Source organism: Eupeodes corollae, chromosome 3, assembly GCF_945859685.1.
Source record: "Eupeodes corollae chromosome 3, idEupCoro1.1, whole genome shotgun sequence".
NCBI classification, from domain to species: Eukaryota; Metazoa; Arthropoda; class Insecta; order Diptera; family Syrphidae; genus Eupeodes; species Eupeodes corollae.
Window position 1 is genome coordinate 137,551,752 of NC_079149.1, and position 20,287 is coordinate 137,572,038.

The 20,287-nt window shown below is 31.4% G+C and overlaps 1 protein-coding gene across 3 annotated transcripts in view; it reads left to right on the forward strand.

Annotated features, from left to right (window-relative positions):
• Positions 1 to 2,635: 2,635 nt before the first annotated feature.
• LOC129951425 (transcription factor hamlet) overlaps positions 2,636 to 20,287 on the forward strand; it is a 70,611-nt gene continuing 52,959 nt past the window's right edge. Inside the window, exon 1 of one of the 3 annotated variants that reach the window (XM_056063556.1) lies at positions 2,636 to 4,712. In XM_056063556.1, the coding sequence (XP_055919531.1) occupies positions 4,652 to 4,712 (61 nt within the window). In that variant the 5' untranslated portion in view covers positions 2,636 to 4,651. Of the gene's footprint in view, positions 4,713 to 18,724; positions 19,008 to 20,287 lie in introns of those variants that run through there. The other 2 variants (XM_056063557.1, XM_056063560.1) reach the window with 2 other exon arrangements.

Consider the following 20,287-nt stretch of genomic DNA (forward strand, 5'->3'; position numbering starts at 1 on the left):
TCCAGAAGCGTTGGGGCAATAAAGAAGCGGAGGTCCTTAATTAAATTTGAAGGTTAACGAACGGAACCTTTCGAGCTTTTTTCGCTTTAATGCTCAGAAGTGAAAGCTTCGATAGACGGTTTTGTCTCATATTTTTTATGATTTTCATTTTTGAAAATGAGCGCTCTCCAGTGCAATTTGTTACCATCAAAACCAAATACATTCTCAATGCAATTTCGAGGTTTGGGAAATTTTGATTTGGTAGTAAAATAGTTCCGTCCTTTTCCTTTTTGTATGAGTCAATCAAAGACAAAAATTGAACCAACTCATTACAAAGACTAGGCTCTAAATCATTTGTATACACTTTCACCAAAGCCTCTGTTGCAGTGTACAAACTTTCTGCATCCATCTCCACGATGTGATTCAGGAATCAAAATCTCGAACGTACAGCTTCATATTCATGCAATCTTTCAGTAAGAAAAACGGATAGCTGGTCAATTACTGAGATGCTGGGATGAAGGCGGATACTTTGCATTTTTCCTTCGGTGTCTTGTGCTTTCCCGTAATAGAGCGGATTCAACTTCACATTTCTCGTTCTGATGCAGGTGCGTGATTGTACATATTCATCGGTACGGGATTTTTTTGGCTACTTGCCTGTATTTATCAAAATCATTTCGTTTGGATTCCACGAATGATTTCAATGATTCTAATGCATGCATTGCCGATTCGAGAATCATTATCGGGTCTTGCAACATCTTGTTTGTAGCGTTAAATCACTCCAAGATATCATCATTCTAAAACGGTGCAAACAAAGCGGTTTTGAGACCACTCATCTTTCGTAGAAAGTGTGTTTCTTTATTCATCACGATGTGTTTTTGCTCTTTGTTGGAAGATATACTATTTAGAGCTTCTTCGATTTCCGAATAGACGTTGACTAAAGCTTTCATAGCATCAGCTCGACAAGACCAACGAGTTTCGCTAAGCTTTTCACAAGACTAAAAGCTGGCCGCTTTTCTTCTTCGATATTTCCTGAATCATAATTCGATACCGCACGAAATCAAAGAATTGAACAGCCTCTATTTGTTTGAGGCCCCCTGTTGTTGGGGTTGCCCTCCAATAAATCCGGCTCTGGATGAATGTCTTATTTTTCACAAATGATGTGACAGTATTCGCGAATTTGACATAATGTGTTAAATGTAACATTTACGTGTTAGTTTTGAAGTATTCGGGTTTCTAGATGAAAATACAAGAATGGTCACTCAGGCGTATGCTTCATTTTTTATGTTGTAGTTAAAAAATAATCCCTCAGTTATGATATCTTAATTTGACTGTCATTTTGTACGAATATTTAATATTTACCGGAGTTTTAAAAAGTCTTCAAATTTTGAAATAAATAAAAATAAAAAAATTCTAATGGTTATTTCCTTTTTTCCGTAAAATTAAATTGCAACTTATGTTTCTTCATTTTGATATTTTCAATAAATAACGAGAAAACTTGTTGTTATCCTTCCTTTCAGCAATAAACTCTCCGATTGATATACGCTTAAGTTAATGTGGCCTTATAAAAATTTAACTAAAATATTTAATCTTTATCGCAAAGATTTTTTGTCGGAAAAAGTCGCAAAACTAATTGCTTTAGTTCTCAAAAATTTCATCAATAGTTGAACTTTCAGAGCAATTCTTCGTAAAGAGTCAGAAATATGTCGAAAACAAATTCCGAAGAAAAAATTCCTCCCAATCATAAAATCGGATAATGTTTCACTCCGAATAGAAGCTTCGCTAGGTCCGAGTGTTATTTTATCCTTTTTATGAATAATGAAAATTGAATAGAGGCCTATAAATTGTATTAAGTCTTAAAACTAAAACTAGAGCATTATCTGTTTTCGACCTTATTTCAAATTATTTTTTTTTTATTTTAAATAAAAAGGAATCAAGATACCAAAAGGTTACAAATTTTAGACCTTATTTCATTTTTTGTGGACCTAATGCCCAATTTCACAGTGGTTGGCTATTTTCTAGAAACGGGTGTTAATCCTGTCAAACACATCAAACATCTTTTAACCTCTTTAAACAAAAAGGAATACCTTATTCATTGATAAATTTATATAAAAGTCCAAGTAAGAAAAGTAAACTAAAACAAAAAGAGACTTTTCGATATGCTACAACAAATCTCAAAACCTCGATCTTATCAGTTTTACTAAAGGAAGTCTTATATTACTTCAATCAATTTGAAAAGAACATAAACTATCTTCAACTAGAACTTACTTAATAACATTTTATATAGATACAAAGCTTTATATAAAATTTAAACAAATTTCATATTCTTATCAAAAACTGCGGTCTTCACCTTCCTTTTCCGACCAAATCAGTTTTTCTTCACTATATATTCCATATAACCGTTACAAATTCAGGACATTGTCAAACGATTCATTCTCATGCAAACAACACCAACTCAGATATCTACGTTCGTGTTTTAGGTTTGTTATCTAAGAAAAAAAAATTATGAAATTATTCACAAGTTGAGTAAAAATGAGTACGTACAACATCTCGTCAGAAAATATACACCCCCCCCCCCCCATCCGCACCCGCAGCGATTAGTCACACTATCCGTGCAAGAAGCTCAGAAGTTTTTTTTTTCATTTTCAACGACATCATCATCATCACACACGACTATCGTTGGCGACGTTGACGACGTTTACGACGACGATGTTTCTGAAGCCTATGTCTGTTTTCTTGAGAGCAAGTCACATTCGTGAGGTTACTCCGTCGAACCACACATTCCCAATAAGTGCTCGCTCGCTCGCATACGCGCGTTGTATCCGTGTATATCCGTGCTCCGTATCCGTTCCAACGCGGCGTATTCTGTTCTTCTGATCTTCCATCATCCTCTTGTCGTCATTCGTCATAAGAAATTCATCCTCCCGCGCAGCATATTCATCAAACTCATTACAAATGAGCATTCGAGGCGCTCATATCCGTATCCATCCATAGAACATTAGCAGGAAGGTTCCACGCAATAACAACAACAACAACAACTAAAAATATAAACAATTGACACCCCTTAGTGAGGGGGGAGGCTTTTGCTTTTGCATTTGATTTTTATTTTTTTTACTGTGGTTCTCTGGTGGTTGAAAGTTTGAAGTTAAAAAGTGGAGGGAAGAAAAAATAAAAGAACAACAACCCCCTTGGGTCTATGTAAACACAAACCCATCTAATTAGGTCCTCGAATGGAAATTTGTTCGGTTGTAACTTTTTCCCGTCCCCTTCCTTACCGCGCGGTTATTCCGTTCCCGTTCCGCTGGCGCTGGTAGTTGGTACTGCTATAGTGTGCTGGAGCAGGAGTTTTTCTTTGGGAGTTTTTTGTGTCGTCGTCGCCGCAAGTTTTTTGCTGTCAAGGAGTCTCGTCAGTCGCGACTGAGGTGCTTTAATGAAAACAGGTGCGACGTGAAACAGGAGTCTTTTTTTCTTGTACCTATATTTCTTTTGTTCCTCTTCTTGGCCGAGAGAAAAATTGCAAGGATTTCCATTCCTGCAGACGGCGGTGGTCGTACGGTGAAGCGGTGTGACGGTGTTACAGTGGCAGTGGCAGACGCAAAGAAAGTGGCGGGTGCTCCCTGTGCAAATCTGTGTACCTACGTCGCAGTCGGGATGTTTGCAAAGCAGTAAACTAAAGTTCACAACCCTCAGGAGTTGTTCTTCTCGGATGTTGATATTGATGTTGATGTTTATGTGGTTGTGCATATTTGTTTGTTTTTGTTTTTGTATTGCTGTGTATTGCTATGTGTGTGGGGTGAACTTGTGTTTATATGCCCCGATGTGCGAAAAAAAAGTTTTCGTTTATTCGAGCGCGCGGAAAAGCCAATATGGTGGAAAATTAAGCGGCAACTGCCTCAATTTGAATCGTTGACCTTGTGGTTTCACTTTCAACTTTTGTTTCCATCACATGACGACGTTAACGTTAACGTCGACGACGACTACAACGACGACGACGGTTATATGGTGACGCTGACGAAGACGGTGTGCGGTAGCAGTCGAACTTATTAGATTGCGCTACTGACGGATATTTTCACTTGGATTTTTGTTTTTCTTTATTGCATCAACATAAAACACCTCGAACTTCCCCTTGTGAACTATATTTTTGTATATTCAAGTCATTGGTTCGGTGCGATGTCTGGTGCGGTGCACTACACTACGAACTTGGGGTTTTTCGTCATCGATATGTCTACCACCGTATAAAAACCTAATCGATATAAACGATGTCAACGTTCGTCCTTTGACGACTTCTATACTATACCTGTTATAAAAATAGGTACATACCAATATATGGATGTATACCCTATAACTTGGTGCGATTTGATTTTGATTTGGAATCGAATTCGATTAACAAGTTGTTTTGTTTTGTTGGGCTTTTGTCGTTGAAGTCGTTAAAAAATGTGCCATAATGAAGTTGCGATAGTGCGCCCAATAAATAAAATATTTTCGGTTGTTTTAATACTTTTTTGATGGGGGGAACTACTCTATAACTATTGTATGGAAAATAAGTGGAATAATAATACATAAATAATAGACGATTGATAATAATGCCACTGAGCTGTTGATTGTATACATGTTACCTGTCATAATTTATTTTGATCAACATTTTTAATCGTACAATTGAATTTAGAGAATCTTTATGGCATCCATACTGGAGATAATCATGCGATCAAAGGCGATAGCAAGGAAACTGAATCAAGGTGAGTTATTTCGAAGGGGGAGGCTTTAAGAAAATTTCTGGGTTATGACTTGCACCTATTTATATATATCTAAACTTAATAATTACAAAATACCAAAATAATATAAGTGCTTAAAAGGTAAAAACACTTAAGTGTTTTTGTTTGATTTTTTAGAAATTGGATTTTTAAAAGGCAATCTTTGTTATACTTAAATTAGAAAGGATATGAATATATAGTTTTCAGTAATTTGCCTTTATATTTGTAGTTATAAAAATAGTACAAATACATTTTGACAAGTGGAATATTTAAAACATTTATTAAAGTTCTTTTTTTGCTTATGAGCGCTTACTAAAACATCTTTTACAGTTTTTCATTTACAAAGTATCCTAAATTTTTTTTAGATCGGTTAAGCGGTTATTGTGTTTTTATTTGTATTCTTTTTTTACTAAACATCAATACAAAAATGTTAATACAAGAAGAGTTTTGTGGTAAAATAAAATATCTTAAGTTGACATACGCTTTTTGACTTTTTTTGGTTAATATCGAACATAAAAGCAACTTTAAATATTTTGCCAAAATCATTTCTGCATATTACCTAATAATTAAATTAATTAATTTATACTTAAGACGAATTATCCTCTACTTAAGTTGTCTTACCTTTTAAAGAACCCGAAACAAAAACGAAATAAACTTTATCTATTTTACATAACACTCTTTTTTCAAAAGCTTTATCAACGAATTTGTATTGAAAAAGGGAAAATAGATATAACCACTTAAGTCAACTTAAAGGAGTTTACCTTTTGAGAACAGATCTGTGGATTAAAATTTTATGCTGATGGAATTGCAATCAAAGTAAAAGAGAGACAAACCTTTTAAAGATTAAGTGTTCTAGAGTAAAAACTTGTATCATCCAAAGTTTGAAATTTATCACAGAAATGTTTTAAAATAAATTATAATTCTGCAAACAAAAAGGTTTGTTCCTTTATTTGGAAAGTTTTCAATATTGTGTTTTTGCTAAGAACAAAGTCATGTCAAGTTCCTACAAAAACAAATATGTTGAGAAACCTTAGAACTAAATCTCAAAGAAAACCACTAAAAAGTTGGATTAAGGAAGAGATATAATGGCACCTAATTTTGAACAATCTATTGTTAACGGCTTAACAATTTACTTGTAAAGATTTTTTTTTTAATATTTAACAATTTACTAAGGGATTCCAAAATTTTAAACTTTTTTCTTTTCGTTCTTCTAACTGATTAATTGCCTTTTATTGAAAAATGAGCATCCAAACATATATAAAAGCGACAATTCGTGGCAATACGCTTAAACGGACCTATTAATTGGAATTCCTAGCTGTTTATTAGAATCCAATGTTCCAATAAGACAAACTGTACAGATGTCATAGCCATTCCATAATTTTAGTAAATTGTTATGAGATATTAAGATGTTGAAATCGTTTAAAATTAGGTTACACAGCTCAGTAAATCTCTTAAAATGGCTTAAACACTTTACTTATTCGCTTTAAATTTGGCTCTAATTTGTTTAATATTTTTTGATTCATATCCGTTTAAAATTTTGCGAGAGTTTGTTTAATTTTTGATTTTGGGCAAATATATTTTTAACTTCCCATAGAAAGTTATTGTAATTAGTCCGATTTGTCAAATTGAAAATTTTGACATTTCTCGACATTTCAAGGTCCTAGAGTCCCTAGAACGTACGCCCGTACGTTCACGACGTTTTTCTCCTCGTCCATAGCTCAAGAACCAGAAGAGATATCGATTTCAAATAAATTTTGTTATACAGATAATAAGGCAGAAAGATGAAGAAAGGGCTCTCAAGAATATTGCGTGGGTGGTTTTTTTACTACAGCAGTTTGAAAAAAGGTGAACATTTTGGTTAACCCTAAATATCTTACGAACCAAAAACGCTAGAGACTTGAATTAAATTTTATAAAATATATTGTAACTTAATATCAAAAAAGTATTTTTTTCTGAAAAAATCCATTTTACGGGTTTTTTTTATAAATCAAAAAAAAAGGGAAAAAAAAATGTGTCGCCTCCAAAATTTTACGACTAAAATATGATTTCATCTCCAAAACAATTTTGTGCAATGAAGAATAATGTTTTTGACATCTGATAAAATTTTGAGAAAATCGAATTGACAGTTTTTTTTTAATAAAAAATAAAAATCTAAAAAAAAACATTAATCAAAAATGGTAAAAATTGTATATCAATTTAAATATGTTTTCAAAAACTTGATTATGGATTATCTGTTCTGATAGTCTTTCTATTTTAAAAGCTACTTTGAACACTAAACATGAATCTATTATAATTTCTAAAATTCGAGATATGATCATAAAAATACCTTCTAAAATCAAGCTTATGTGGACTCCTGGTCATGTTGATATTGAAGGAAACGAACTCGCTGATAATTCTGCGAATTCAGCCCACAACTCCCCAACATTTCTATTAGAATCTTTCACTAGAAAAGATCTTAATGGATTAATAATAATATTTTCAAAAATTTGAGATAATAGCTTCTAACTGATTTTTACTTATAAGAAATATTGTTTTTAACATTACGACAAATTTTGAGAAAAATCGAATTTACAGTTTTTTTACAAAAAATAAAAAGCTAAAAAAAAATTATAAAAGTTCGTAAAAATTGTTTTTCAACTTAAATATCTTTTCAAAACTTTAAGATATTGGCTTTAAATTACTTTTAGCTTTCAAAAAATATTGTTGTTAACATTCAGTAAAATTTTGAAAAAAATCGAAATACCTGTTTTTGTACAAACAATTAAAAACCTAAAAAAACTTAACAAAAGTTGGTAAAAATTGATTTTCGGCTCAAATATCTTTTCAAAACCTTGAAATATTGGCTTTAAACTACTTTTATGTTTTAAAAAATATTGTTGTCAATATTCATTAAAATTTGAAGAAAAATCGAGTTGACAGTTTTTTTACAAAAAAATAAAACTCTAAAAAAAAACAATACTAAAACTTGGTAAAAATTTACTTTCGACTCAAATATCTTTTCAAAAATTAAAAATATTGCCTTCAAACTTATTTTATTTCACAGAAAATATTGTTTTCGATATTCAGTAGTTTTTTTTTATAAAAATCCAACAGTCAGTTTTTTCATAAAAATAGTACGCAAATTTGTTAAAAATTGATGGTCGGTTCTTGATATCTCTCAAATTAATGTCATTCATCCAATTTGTAAAAATTTAAGAAATGCTTTTAAAATTGGTAAACATATTAGTTTTCGAATAAAAATCTTTTTGAAAAAACTAGATTTTCAAACTAAACTATTTCTTTTCTATGAAAAATATTGTTGGTAATTTTAAAATGTTTAAGAATAATTCAAGTAACAACTTTTTTAACCAAACACGAAAACCTACAAACTTTTAAGTAAGACAAAATGACAGATGGGATTTAAAGTTATCAGTGTGGGTCGCATCCAGCCTCTTTTTTTAATTTTAAATGATTATTATTTTATTAAATACGCGGTTATTTAGACTGCAGAAAATATAAACCACAGTTTGTAAATAAATGTCTACACTTAAGCAACTTTGGCTTCAATGCTTTTTGAGAAAATGGTTTCATTGAATTTGTGGCAGCTTTCTGTCTAATTTTTATACCAAACTAATAAATAGGGGACCAATAAGTTTTTCATAATTTTCAATGATTTTTCAAAATAGTGCATCTTTAATAAATTTCGTATGAAACAATTCCCTTTTTTGAAAATCCGTAAAGTACCCAATTTTTCCTAATTTTCTAAATAAATTTTTTAGTATCAACCCAAATTTTTTTGTGTCGCCATCGGGCACTAAGATGTGGTGGAATTCATGCAAAAGGATACTTTCCGATTTACATTTCAATATCTACGTACAAAATTATTGCACTGAGGATTTTAAAAAAAAACTTAACTCAAGCTTATAAAAAAAACTATCCGATTCAGTTTAGATCATAGCTTTTGTTTCAAGGCCGAATTTAAAGGACGTGAAGTTTATAGAAAAAAAATTAGAATATGAAAAAGTTTTTCCAAGCTACTCCCTGAAATTACTTGGCACGTGCGTAGTTTTGATATTTGTCTCAAAACATGAAACTTTTAGAACTTAAAAAAAAACTGAGAAACAGTATAATGAAAAATCATTCATAGTTCCGAAATTGTTAGCCAATCCTTTAACTGTATCGATTAGAGTTCTACAAAAATATTGTATTACAAATTTTAATTTTGAGTGTATTTTCGAAAAACGAAACAATATTTTCAACGCACTATTTTCTAGAGACAAATGATATTACATTTTAACCCATCATAATTATTGGTACAAAATGTTTTACTCAATAATTAAATATTGATTTAGCAAATTGAGAATTTTGACTTTTGAAAGTCTAAAGACAGATTTCTGTTCGTGTTAAGTAAGCACTTTCGAAACACTTTTTTGCATCATCCATATCTCAAGAACCAACAGAATTATCGACTTTAAATACATTTTCATTGACAGAGAATATCATATAAGATGTTCACATGTCAAAAACTACAGCAATTCAACAAAAAGTGCCACGTATTTTTAAACGAAAATATCTCACGAACCAATGAAGCTATAGACTTCAAATAAATTTTATATTATAAATTGTGGAGTCGTACCGAATTAGTATAATTAAACATATTTAAAATAAAAAAAATTAAAAATGATATAACCTGTAGAATAATTATATGAAACATAAAATAAAGTATTTTGACATCTGGGGCAGATTTAAGAAAAATCGAATATATCGCTTTGTTAAAATAAAATTATAGAAAAAAGAAAAATCCTACCAACATTTTTCTTAAATTAAAATCAAAAACTAAAAAAATGCTATTCAACTATGGTGACAATTATTTTTGACCAGTATTGACTTCAAACTTATTTTATATTATAAAAAATATTATTCTAATACGTTTAACGTCCCGAATATCTCGACTTGAAATGTCAACTATTTTTTATTTTTCAAAGTTTCTCAAATGAAAAATTGGTTTATTGCAAGAAAACAATTTCTTAAATTGTCTATTCTTTCGACTGATACAAATATTATTTATTTTTCGGCCAACATTCCTAAATTTGTTTGCATAAACTCTTATTGAAAGTATAGATCATTCAAATACTCAACTTAAAATTCTGAAGTCTGTTTTTACCTATTTATGTTTTTGAAAACGTAATTTTTAAGAAATGAATCTAAATAAAAATAAAATAAATAAAATAAAATATTTCAATTTATTATTTTGTGTTATCGCAACTTAAGTTTCAACAAAGATAAACAAATCGAATGAGTCTGCATCTGTGATTTCAATGACTACAAAACAACTCAACCTTAACATCCTTTACATGCTCTATAGCACTTCTAATTATTTAAGTTTACAAACAAAAACACCATCAAAAGTCACATCTATGAATAAATTTTCAAAAAATAACAGATTCAATTTCATAATTTGATAAGACCACATACAAAATAATAAGATAATAATTATTAAAAATAAAAATATGTGCCACATGTGTGAATCCTTCTTGCGAAAACCACAACAATTGATAAAATACATCATTTTGAAATTCAAAAATCTTTTATTTGAGTACACGACTCAAAACTGCCCCGGACGAAAAAACAAAAATTCGTTATCTGCAAAAACAGAGTTTTCTCCAAAAATGTATACAAAAATATGAATATTCCTAATTTAGAAAAAAAAATATAATAAAAGATAAAATTCTACCCACATAAAAACAGAAGATACTCACCCCTTCGGGTTTTTTTTGCTTCCTTTTGTTTATGATAAGGCCGAGCGATGAGGTTCAAGCGTTCAAGATTCAGAATTCCATCAGAAGCAGCTCTACGACTACTACAATGTTGGTATTGCGCACAATATGGGTAACTTACAACGAGTATATCCATAATCACAGAAACGGGCTGTATCTTTTTTTCTCATGGATACTCCTCCCAGTGGTCCGTCGTCGAGTCCGTCGGTCGACCACCATCAAGACCACATTTATCAGTTTCTGAATTGACATAAGGCTTCTCTCCTATTGTGTTCTTTTTCTTTAGCAACTCATTCAATTATGTCACCACATGTTTTCTGAAACGAATTCATTCTTCTTATCTTTGACAAAGTTCTAGTTTTTATTTTTATTTTCTTCTTATTTTTGTTTATTATTTTATAAAACAATAAGTTTTCGCAACAATTTTCATGGGCAAATTTCTAATAACGATATTCTCTGCTGCCATTGGAATTCTTTACGAGTAGTTAGAAACAAGTGTCCCTACTTCCTGCGCATTCCAAGTCTTAAAAAACTGATAAGAGTATAAGACTATTATAGAAAGATAACAAGCTGTAGAATTGTTATGGAATTTTAATAAGTTAGGTATGGGAGTTCTTGGGAAAATTTGGAACTGATTATTTGGCCAAAAGGTTTTGTCTGAAAATAAATAAATTGAAGATTCCAAGTATGTACCTACATATGAACAAAATATAATCAATTACAAAATGTAATAAACATCTCAAAAGGTCTTACCTTAAAACTTTCAAACTGGAATAGTTCAAATGGGCTAAGTCCTTGTTTTATGTCGTTTATATAATATTTAATTATATTTAAGTTGCTTATATAAAAAAGGATGAATACAAATATTACAATATAATAAGAATAAATTGTTCTACTTTATTTCATCATAAAAGAATAATTGTATTTCGATATGTTTCTTGAAGTTCGGTTCTAATGTCAAAAATCAAGGGAAGCCCATATTAATTTTTTGATGTCTGATAATTTACCACAACCACTTAAAATATATTAAGAAACTAATAAAATTGAAATGATTGTTCTGAATGTATCGTATATTTGTTAAAAGAAAACAATTTTTTAAGCGCTTGCCTTTTTCTTTAAACCCCTTGTAGAACTACCACCCTTACAAAACTGTTGAAATAAACTCAAAATGAAAAACTAAATAAATTAGGTGGCGCAACATTCCGTTGAGAACTAGGGTCTAGTGACTTACAACTCTCAACTATTCCTGTGTCCGAGTAATGTTTTCAGGGATTGAGGGGACCTACAGTTTAAAGCAGACACTTTTCGATATCAAAGACAAGGATCGAACCCAAAAACTAAGTATGCAAATATTTGTCTTGATTTTTTCCTTAATCGGTGATAAAGGAAATATTTGTTTCAAGATTTTTTTTTTTAAAATTCCCTCTCTAATGAAAAACCGACCAAACGTGTTGGCTACCTTTTAAGATGTTTGGACGGTCAAATTAGCATTACTAAGAGCTAGTTTTTAAAGAAAGGAGTTCGATTTTTGTTAACCAAGGTTTCTCGACAAATTCAAGACATAGAATCGAATACTCAGTTTTTTCTTTAATTTAAGATTACTTAAACCGTTTTTGAAAGGTTGTAGTACTCATTTGACTATCAGGTTAGAATATCAGGGATACATTTTCCACTACAAACTTAAGGCACTTATTATTAAAGATACTTGGTCATGTTCATAGTTCTTTGATAAGATCTGATTTTGTCTTTGCTAAACTTTACTCTAGTTTATGTTTTTCATAGACATTAGACAATTTTAACGAATTTTTAAACGATAGTCTTGAGTCTTAAAATAATCACGACAGAATCTTTGCATATTTAATTTTTTTTTTACTTTTTAAAACTTCAAAAATAAACAAATTAATTGAGAAAAATACATTTAGACCACAATTGAAATGTAAGAAGACTTTTGAATAGACAAAGCTTATAGCTTAATGTTGAAATGGTAACTCCCAACAGACTAGTCTGTCAAGTAAGAGCGTGGTCGACTTTAGCATTAGTTATTGAAAGATTTCGCTCTAATTCCTTCGCGAGCCGATAGATGGAAGCTTTGTCCTTGATGCATTTGTTAACAAAGCTTCAGCTGTCATTGATCTTTTGAAACAGAATCACATTAAACGTCATGAGTGCTATAAGTATGCATGCACAGTGGATACAGTGATATAAAGTTTCTAAAAATGTCGATGATTTACCAGAACGTTGTTCGATAGGAAAAGTGAAAAAAAGAATAGTGAATCTGTTTTCACAGAATCCTGCTTTAACACTGCGACAAGTAAAAGCAAACCTAATGTCAAACGGTTTAGATATATCCTACGAAACTATCCGAACCCTTCTTTATACTAATGATCTGAAACAGTGCAATGCAATAAAGAAGCCTCTGTTGACTGAAAAACATGTCACAAAACGACTTGCTTGGGCGCATGAGAATTTTGAAAATGTCATTTTTACTGATGAATGTTCTATATGGGCACGTTTTGTCCTCACGCGAGCCTGGTCAACTTCCACCGATAGGTTTGTTCAGCGGATCGGAAAACATGAAATAAAGGTGCATCTTTGGGGCTGCTTCTCAAAGCAGGGATTCGGCACTTTGTGCCTCCTTACTGACAACCTAAATGCCGAAAAAATTACAAAAATCTAAAAAAGAGCTACATATACTGACAGACTTTAACTGAAGCGCGACTTAACTCGAATCCACCTTTTTTAAATGGATGACGATGATTTGTATATGAAAGAATTCGATTCAATAAATATACTAAGTTTATAATTGACCTGCTAAATATTGAAGATCGAAGTTCAATACGAGGTTTGCCAATGTCTGCGAGTTTCCAAAGCCTTACCGCTAGGATATTTCTCTCGGATTATTCACCAAAGTTGCTTACGTAATGTGATGTTTGCTATACCCGCATCTATACTAAATGGTTTTTCAATTGGCGAGGGTTGATTTTATCGCTCCGTGGCGGGCATTTTGTTTTGGTGACATCTGTCAAATCTTTTGTTTACTATTCAGTCGTTTATGCTAAATTAGCATTGCAAGTTACATGATTGAAGAGCACGTTCAAATAATAAAACTTTATTATCAAAATGAGTGTTCGTTAACGCAAAAGTTGTTCTCATTGCGCCCATTTTACGGTACACGTGGTGGCTCTTCACAGTAGACTTTTTGACGTTTGGTGGCCAAATTGGAGACGAACGGTTCAGTAAACAATTAGCCCACACCCGTACGTTCAATGTACACAAAATTGGTCGAGAACATCGCCGGGTTCCATGAAAGTGTAAGGCAGAACCCGAGGCAGTCTATTCTCGCCACGGCACAAGAACTCAGCCTTTCGCAGACTTCAATTTGGCGAATTTTGGACCCAGACTCAGGCCTTCACCCGTAACAGATTCAACTGACACAAGAGCTTAAAGTTCATTACTATAACCATTTCCTTTAAATCGCTGACTGGGCTTCGAATTGTTTGGAAGAAGACTCTAATTTGGCCGAAAAATCAACTTCATTGATGGCTGTGTTAACGAGCAAAATTGCCGTATATGGGACGACACTAACCCACGCTAGGTTCACCAGGTGACAACGAATTCTCAAAAAGTTACCGTTTGGTGTGGATTTTGGCCCGGCTGTGAAATTGGTTCGTACTTCTTTGAAAACGACGTTAAAGAGGCGGTCACCATCAATGATAACTAATTTTGTATGGCCTAAATTGAACCATATGGGCCTAGACGACATTCGGTTTCAGCAGGACGGTGTGGCGCTACGCCACTATTGACATTTTGCATGAATGATTTGAGGGTAAGGTTATCTCTCGCAGGAGTGATGTAAATTGGCCACCAAGGTCAAGCGATTTGATCCCGCTAGACTTTTTCCTGAGTGTTTCCTGAGAGTCGTAGGTCTATGCGAATCAATTACAATCTACCGATGACCTTAATGTGGACATAACACAGGCCTTCACTCAAATTCTGCGCCTTTCAAATAAAAAAATAATTTTGTTCTTTTATTAAATTTCAACATCTTATTGAAAAAACATTACATTAAGTAAATATTTTGTTACAACAGGCGGCTTTCAAGCAATTTCATAGGAAACTTTCAGCGAAAAACATTGGGTTAAAGAACTACAGCATTTTATTTTATTTTCCTCAACAAGCCGTTTTTCTATAGGTTCAAACGAAACTGTAGTAGAATATGCCTTAGATCTATTTTTTACTCAACAGAGCTGACAAATTCTTAATGAATATCATCTGTGTCTAACTTTGAAGTAAATTTAAGACTCTAGCTCAATTGTTCTCACAATTCTTTTGTTTTAAACGTTTAGGTGTTTATTCAAAATCCTTGTTTGTATCTTCATCTTTGGGGTCCTTAAATAACCGATTCTTGAAAGGTAAAAAAAGCCTAAAAAGTGCAATTTTGTGCAATTGAAACTTATGGCCAACACTATGAGCTAATGTGTTACTTATTTAAAAAAAGATTGTTATAAGGCTTTTGTGTCGTAATCAGTCAACTTAGAATTGTATTAAGGGTGTCGAAATCATGTACTTGTTTAAAATTCTGTACGATATTCTTTTAAGTAACTGTTAATTTATAATACTGTAAAGGTATCAAAGTGTTGTGTAAATAAAATGCAGGACAAAATCTCAAAAATTACGAACTTACAGTGAAGTTGCTCATAAAAAGCTATTTCACGTCACATAAACATTCTTGATATTGTTTTTAAAATATCCTAAAATATTGAGATTGGAAATGGTACAATTGCTATTATGACCTATGTTCTCAAAAAAATTCTGTTATGAAAAACCTGTATTCCAAAATGTTGTCAAAAAGACAAAAAAAAATTATTTAATCATTTAAATCATGTTAACCCTTTAACAATTTTAAAAAAATGCAACATTTTTACCAAAACTATTTTGTCCATTAAATGTTTGGTATAATATATTTTTGTATTACAGTATTTTAACAAACAGTGCCTTAGGTACAGTATTATGATACAAAACAGTATTTCGACAAAAATTATCAAAAATCACGTTTACAGATAGTTTCAGTTGAGTCGAAAAAATATATCAAAACTATGAGAACTTGTATGTTGGGTTTTTTTTTTAAACGAATACAAATTTGTTATCAATTTTGAAGCAAATGTTCAACTTTCAGATGCACTAATAATCGAATTTTTCATTCTTATTCAATATTGCGTTTTAATTAAAATTTTGTAAAATCTCAGTTTCAAAACAGTATTTTTTAACATCATATGAGTATCTCTATTTTTGTATTTCTTATCACTCAATTTACTTAAGTTGAGCTTAAGTTTGTAGTAAATTTTATTACAAAAGATAAGTATATTCCTCCGAAATCCCTTGGATAACTTTAAATAATAAAAATTGATAATGTCAACATCAACATATTTGCCATCCATCCATCTAGAAAGGCAATTAAAACGTGAAAAACAATTCAACTTTAGCACGTTTGTCCTGAGTGTGTTATCATCATCCAAAAATGCCTGTTCATTTATACAAGTAGTTATCGCTAATTTGTCATTATAAACCTGTCAACAACAACTGTCATATACAGCTCTTATCCATTTATTAAAAACAAAAACAAATGACAAAAAGCTCAATCGGATTTGTATTAAACCTTTAATTCTCCATCAATATCAGTTAAAAAATCGATCAACATGCAGCCATAACTTCTTCGATTGCTTCCAAAAACATCAAAATTTAAAAAAAGAAAAAAAGTGGGGAAATCCTCCAATTCGCTGTCAATAATTATTACCATCAGCACAAAAATAAAAACAACCAAATGGCATAATTTATTACGAAATATAAATCGAAGAACAATAATGTTTTATTAAGCTCAAAACCTAGAGTATTGCTTATCGATTGTGATATGTGTTAATTTGCTGTGTTATAGCCTCTAACTGAAGACAATCTTTAACGACGATCAAAGTTCACTTCTATCTCGCACTGACTGTCATACAAATTTATATAAATTTAAAAGAAATAAAATTGAAATAGCTTAGCTGTCAATGTGACAGGTTTTCAAAACACTCATATTTTCTAGCTTTAGTATCCTTGGAGTAGCATTTCGCCATCATCATCCTCATAAAATATACAATACACACCATGGTATAGCCTTTGTTATCGCATCTACATACTATAATACCTTATATCGATCGATATAATTTTTGGAGGTCTTGAGCAGCAACAGATAGACATGATCATTATTGTTGTACACACAGGCTAATCAATCAAATTATCAAGAATCGCTTAGGTACCTCTGATATTATTATTATATGTGGAGTGATATCATCAAACAAATTGTTAGCTTTTTTGTTTATTCGTTTATTGGGGTTTATATTATATTTATGGTTGGTTTTTAAAAATTTTGAATTGCTGATAGATAGTCTCCGATGGCGTTCGTTTTTTTTTGTATTTTATTTTTCTATCATTGATGCAAAAGATAGCACACTTCAAGTGGATTTTGTGTCCATAAATTCATTGTTTGATAATAATTATTTGAAGCCCCAAAATATTTATTGAAACGTCAATTTTGTTTTTTTTTATGTGTTAATTTCGGAGGAAATATTTTTATATTTTATGGCTTGACTTTAGCTCTAGACAGACAGTGGAGTAGGTACATTTTAAAGAACATCAATGTAATTCTTTCAAGAAATGGTTTCACTTTTGGAATTAAGTCTAAGCAATTTCCGATGGTCTTGATGATTATAGTTTTAAAATAGACTATTGAAATACTAACGGACTTTTATTAAAAACGAGCAGTCTTGGCCAACTTTGTCGGGTCAAAATTTCACACCTTGCGGAGTAGAGGTACTTTGAATTTCGATGTAAATTATTTGAAGGGAATCGAAATCAGTAGAATGATGTGATAAACAATGTTTTTCAATTTTTTTACAGCACAAAAACAAGAAACGAAAACGATATTTCATAATCCTTAATTAATCGCACAGACTTCTAACAATTGGTCTACCGATTTTCTGACTGTCATCGCAAAAGCCAATGCAGTAAATAATAGCAATTTGTGGAATACGGACTTCCTTTCCTGTAAATTATCAGAAGAAAAGGATACTTGTTAAATTAAAATAACGTCGGGCAACAGTCCCTAGAGAACCAGGGCCTAATGACTTGTAGCTCTCAATTATTTCTTTAAGGTGGAAAAGATAGTCATTGAACATACAACTTCTGGCATGACAGGCTTACTCATTAGCCATCACGCTACAGGTACTACCACTTGTAACACCATCTACCTCGTATTGAATTATTTGTTGCACCACAGAGCCATCAGTTCTTTATCGCGCCTTTTTATCACAATTATATGAAATGTTCCAAGCTTAATTATAAGAAATTATCTACTTATCCATTGTTCAAAAAAAAAAAGTGATAGTCAAAAAGTTCATCAAACACAAATTTTGTTACGTTTTTCCGGAGTTGTGTGTTTTAGACTAACGATTTCTTGAACTTCCTGCAATCGAAAAGCTTTTCAGGTTTTCTGATTTTCTCCATCTTTCTGGAAGATTTTTTCTTAGAAACCTTCTGCTGTCAATTATGAACAACTGACAGAAAAAAATTAACAAAATCGGCAGAGTCGTTCTCAACTGATGAATTACTAAACATTTGTCATAGAATTGTTTTATACTTACATAGAAGTGGACCAAGTACAGAGCCTGTTGGTTAGCCATGTAAAAAGTCGAAACAATGGCAATTATTGAGAAAAAATCAAAGCACACTTATAAGTCTTCTGGATCAGAATATAAAGTTGCCATTTTGTAATTTTACCTTCAGTAAAATTTTGAGAAAAATTAATAAAATCAACTTTTTGACTTATTAAAAACTGCTTTAAGTTGTACCAACAGTTTTAAGACTATCAATGATAATTTCTGTAAACTTGACTTTTTCGTCAAAACTTTGGGGCTAGTATAAAATCGTTTAAAACAGAAGTTTATGAATGAAAGAAGCTCACGAGGTTGAAAAAAGTTCAAATAGTTCATCAATCCAATATCTTCTTTTTAAAACGCCTTTAAAATATTAAGTAACTTCGAAACTTATCTAAAATTTTAACGTGTCAAATTAACAAGTAAAACTTACTTGACCATACAAAAATACTTTACTTTGTGAATTATTTGTTATCATTGTCTCAAAAATTGAAGATAGTAGCAGGTGTAGATATGTTTGTTGTTTATTTTATTTCTAATTTGACATACTCTCGCTGTATTCTATTTATTAATTCTTTACCTAATTTTTGTTGTCAAAAATGTCTTCGATGGATAGTTCGATTTTAGTGATGATATTGTTTGTTTAACGTAAACATTTGTGTAGTTCTGCAGATAAGACCTAAATACTTGATTTGCCGTCGCATTGTCGTCGTTTGTAGCGTCGCGTCCGTCGGTTAAAAGTGATATAAATAAAAAAAATAACAAACAAAAACTGAAATACTCAAGACAATTTAAGATCAAAAAAAGGATACAAAGGATAACCTCACTTAATGGTAAGAAAAATGTCTCAATTCGACAAAAAATTCTCTCACGGTTAGTTTTGAAAGAGGACGAAAAGACGAGTACCGATCTTGTTGTCTTGTCTTTTTCTGTGGTGTTTATTGCCCTTTTTTCGGTAATGGGATTAATCTACCTGAATATAGCGTGAAGTTATTACAATTCGTTTTAATTGAGATTAACCCCTTTTTTGGGGTTAAATGATGATTTTTTACCGGAAAAATGTGTGCTTCTGATTTGATGAACTGCTATGAAGTGACCTTATTTGATATGGAAGAAGATTGAATTTAATTGATTTTATTATTGGAAGTGATGCTCTTTATGGTTGATTTATATATGAGAGTAAGGGATGTTTTACCTCAAAACCGTACAAATTGTTATTGTTGTTTTCTTGACAAAGAATAGACTGTAAAAATAGAAGATACATTTTTCAATTATCCAGAACTCTTTCTTTTCTACTTCAGGTCCTAGGGTGCATTTCTAAAAGTAGGGCAAATTGTCTTCTAGTATTGAAGAATATCAATTACCTTGGGTTAGTCTTGTAAGAACTGGAAAACGAATTTTTTGAGAAGTTCATTTTTAGAGTAGTTCCCTGAAAGTACTTTTTTTCCTTTTTAAAATAAAGCTTTAAAAGTTGAATTTAACACACCAATTATTTCTTTTTGAAGTTTCAATGGTTTCTAAGATCTGAATTTAGAGTTAATAGTATCAGGTGTTTTTTAAAGAGATTGAGAACTTTCAATTACAATGAAAGATAGAAATATTGTTGGAATGAATTTGGTATTATTTTAATGTGGTTGATATTGTTTTAACATTTAATTTTAAAATTCCTGGCATTGATCAGTCTGAATGTTTATTAGTTTCTCCAATAAATCTTGAATATCGGCTTAAAATGCTTAGAGAGTTTTGAAGTTTTTGACATAAGTTAACGATTTTACATAGAAAGTAGTCGAAAGGCGTTGAGTGACAGGAATGAGGAAACCAGTTATATAGTAACTTCTGTGGAAAAAAGTGGACACTAAATTTATTTTGCAATGGATTGATGATGGTAAAGTACATTGTTTGACTAAATACGCCATTTTGTTGAAACTAAATGTCGTCGATTTTGCGCCGATTATTTGGTGGAAAAGAAAACAGTCACTTTGGCTTGATGGCGTTCTTCAGAGATGTTTACCTTTAAAAGCAGCACCTTCCTTAGATAAAAAAAAATTAAAGCAGATAATGTCGCCAGGGTGTAAACAGCGCAAAACAGCCAATTTTAATGGCTATTGGTTTC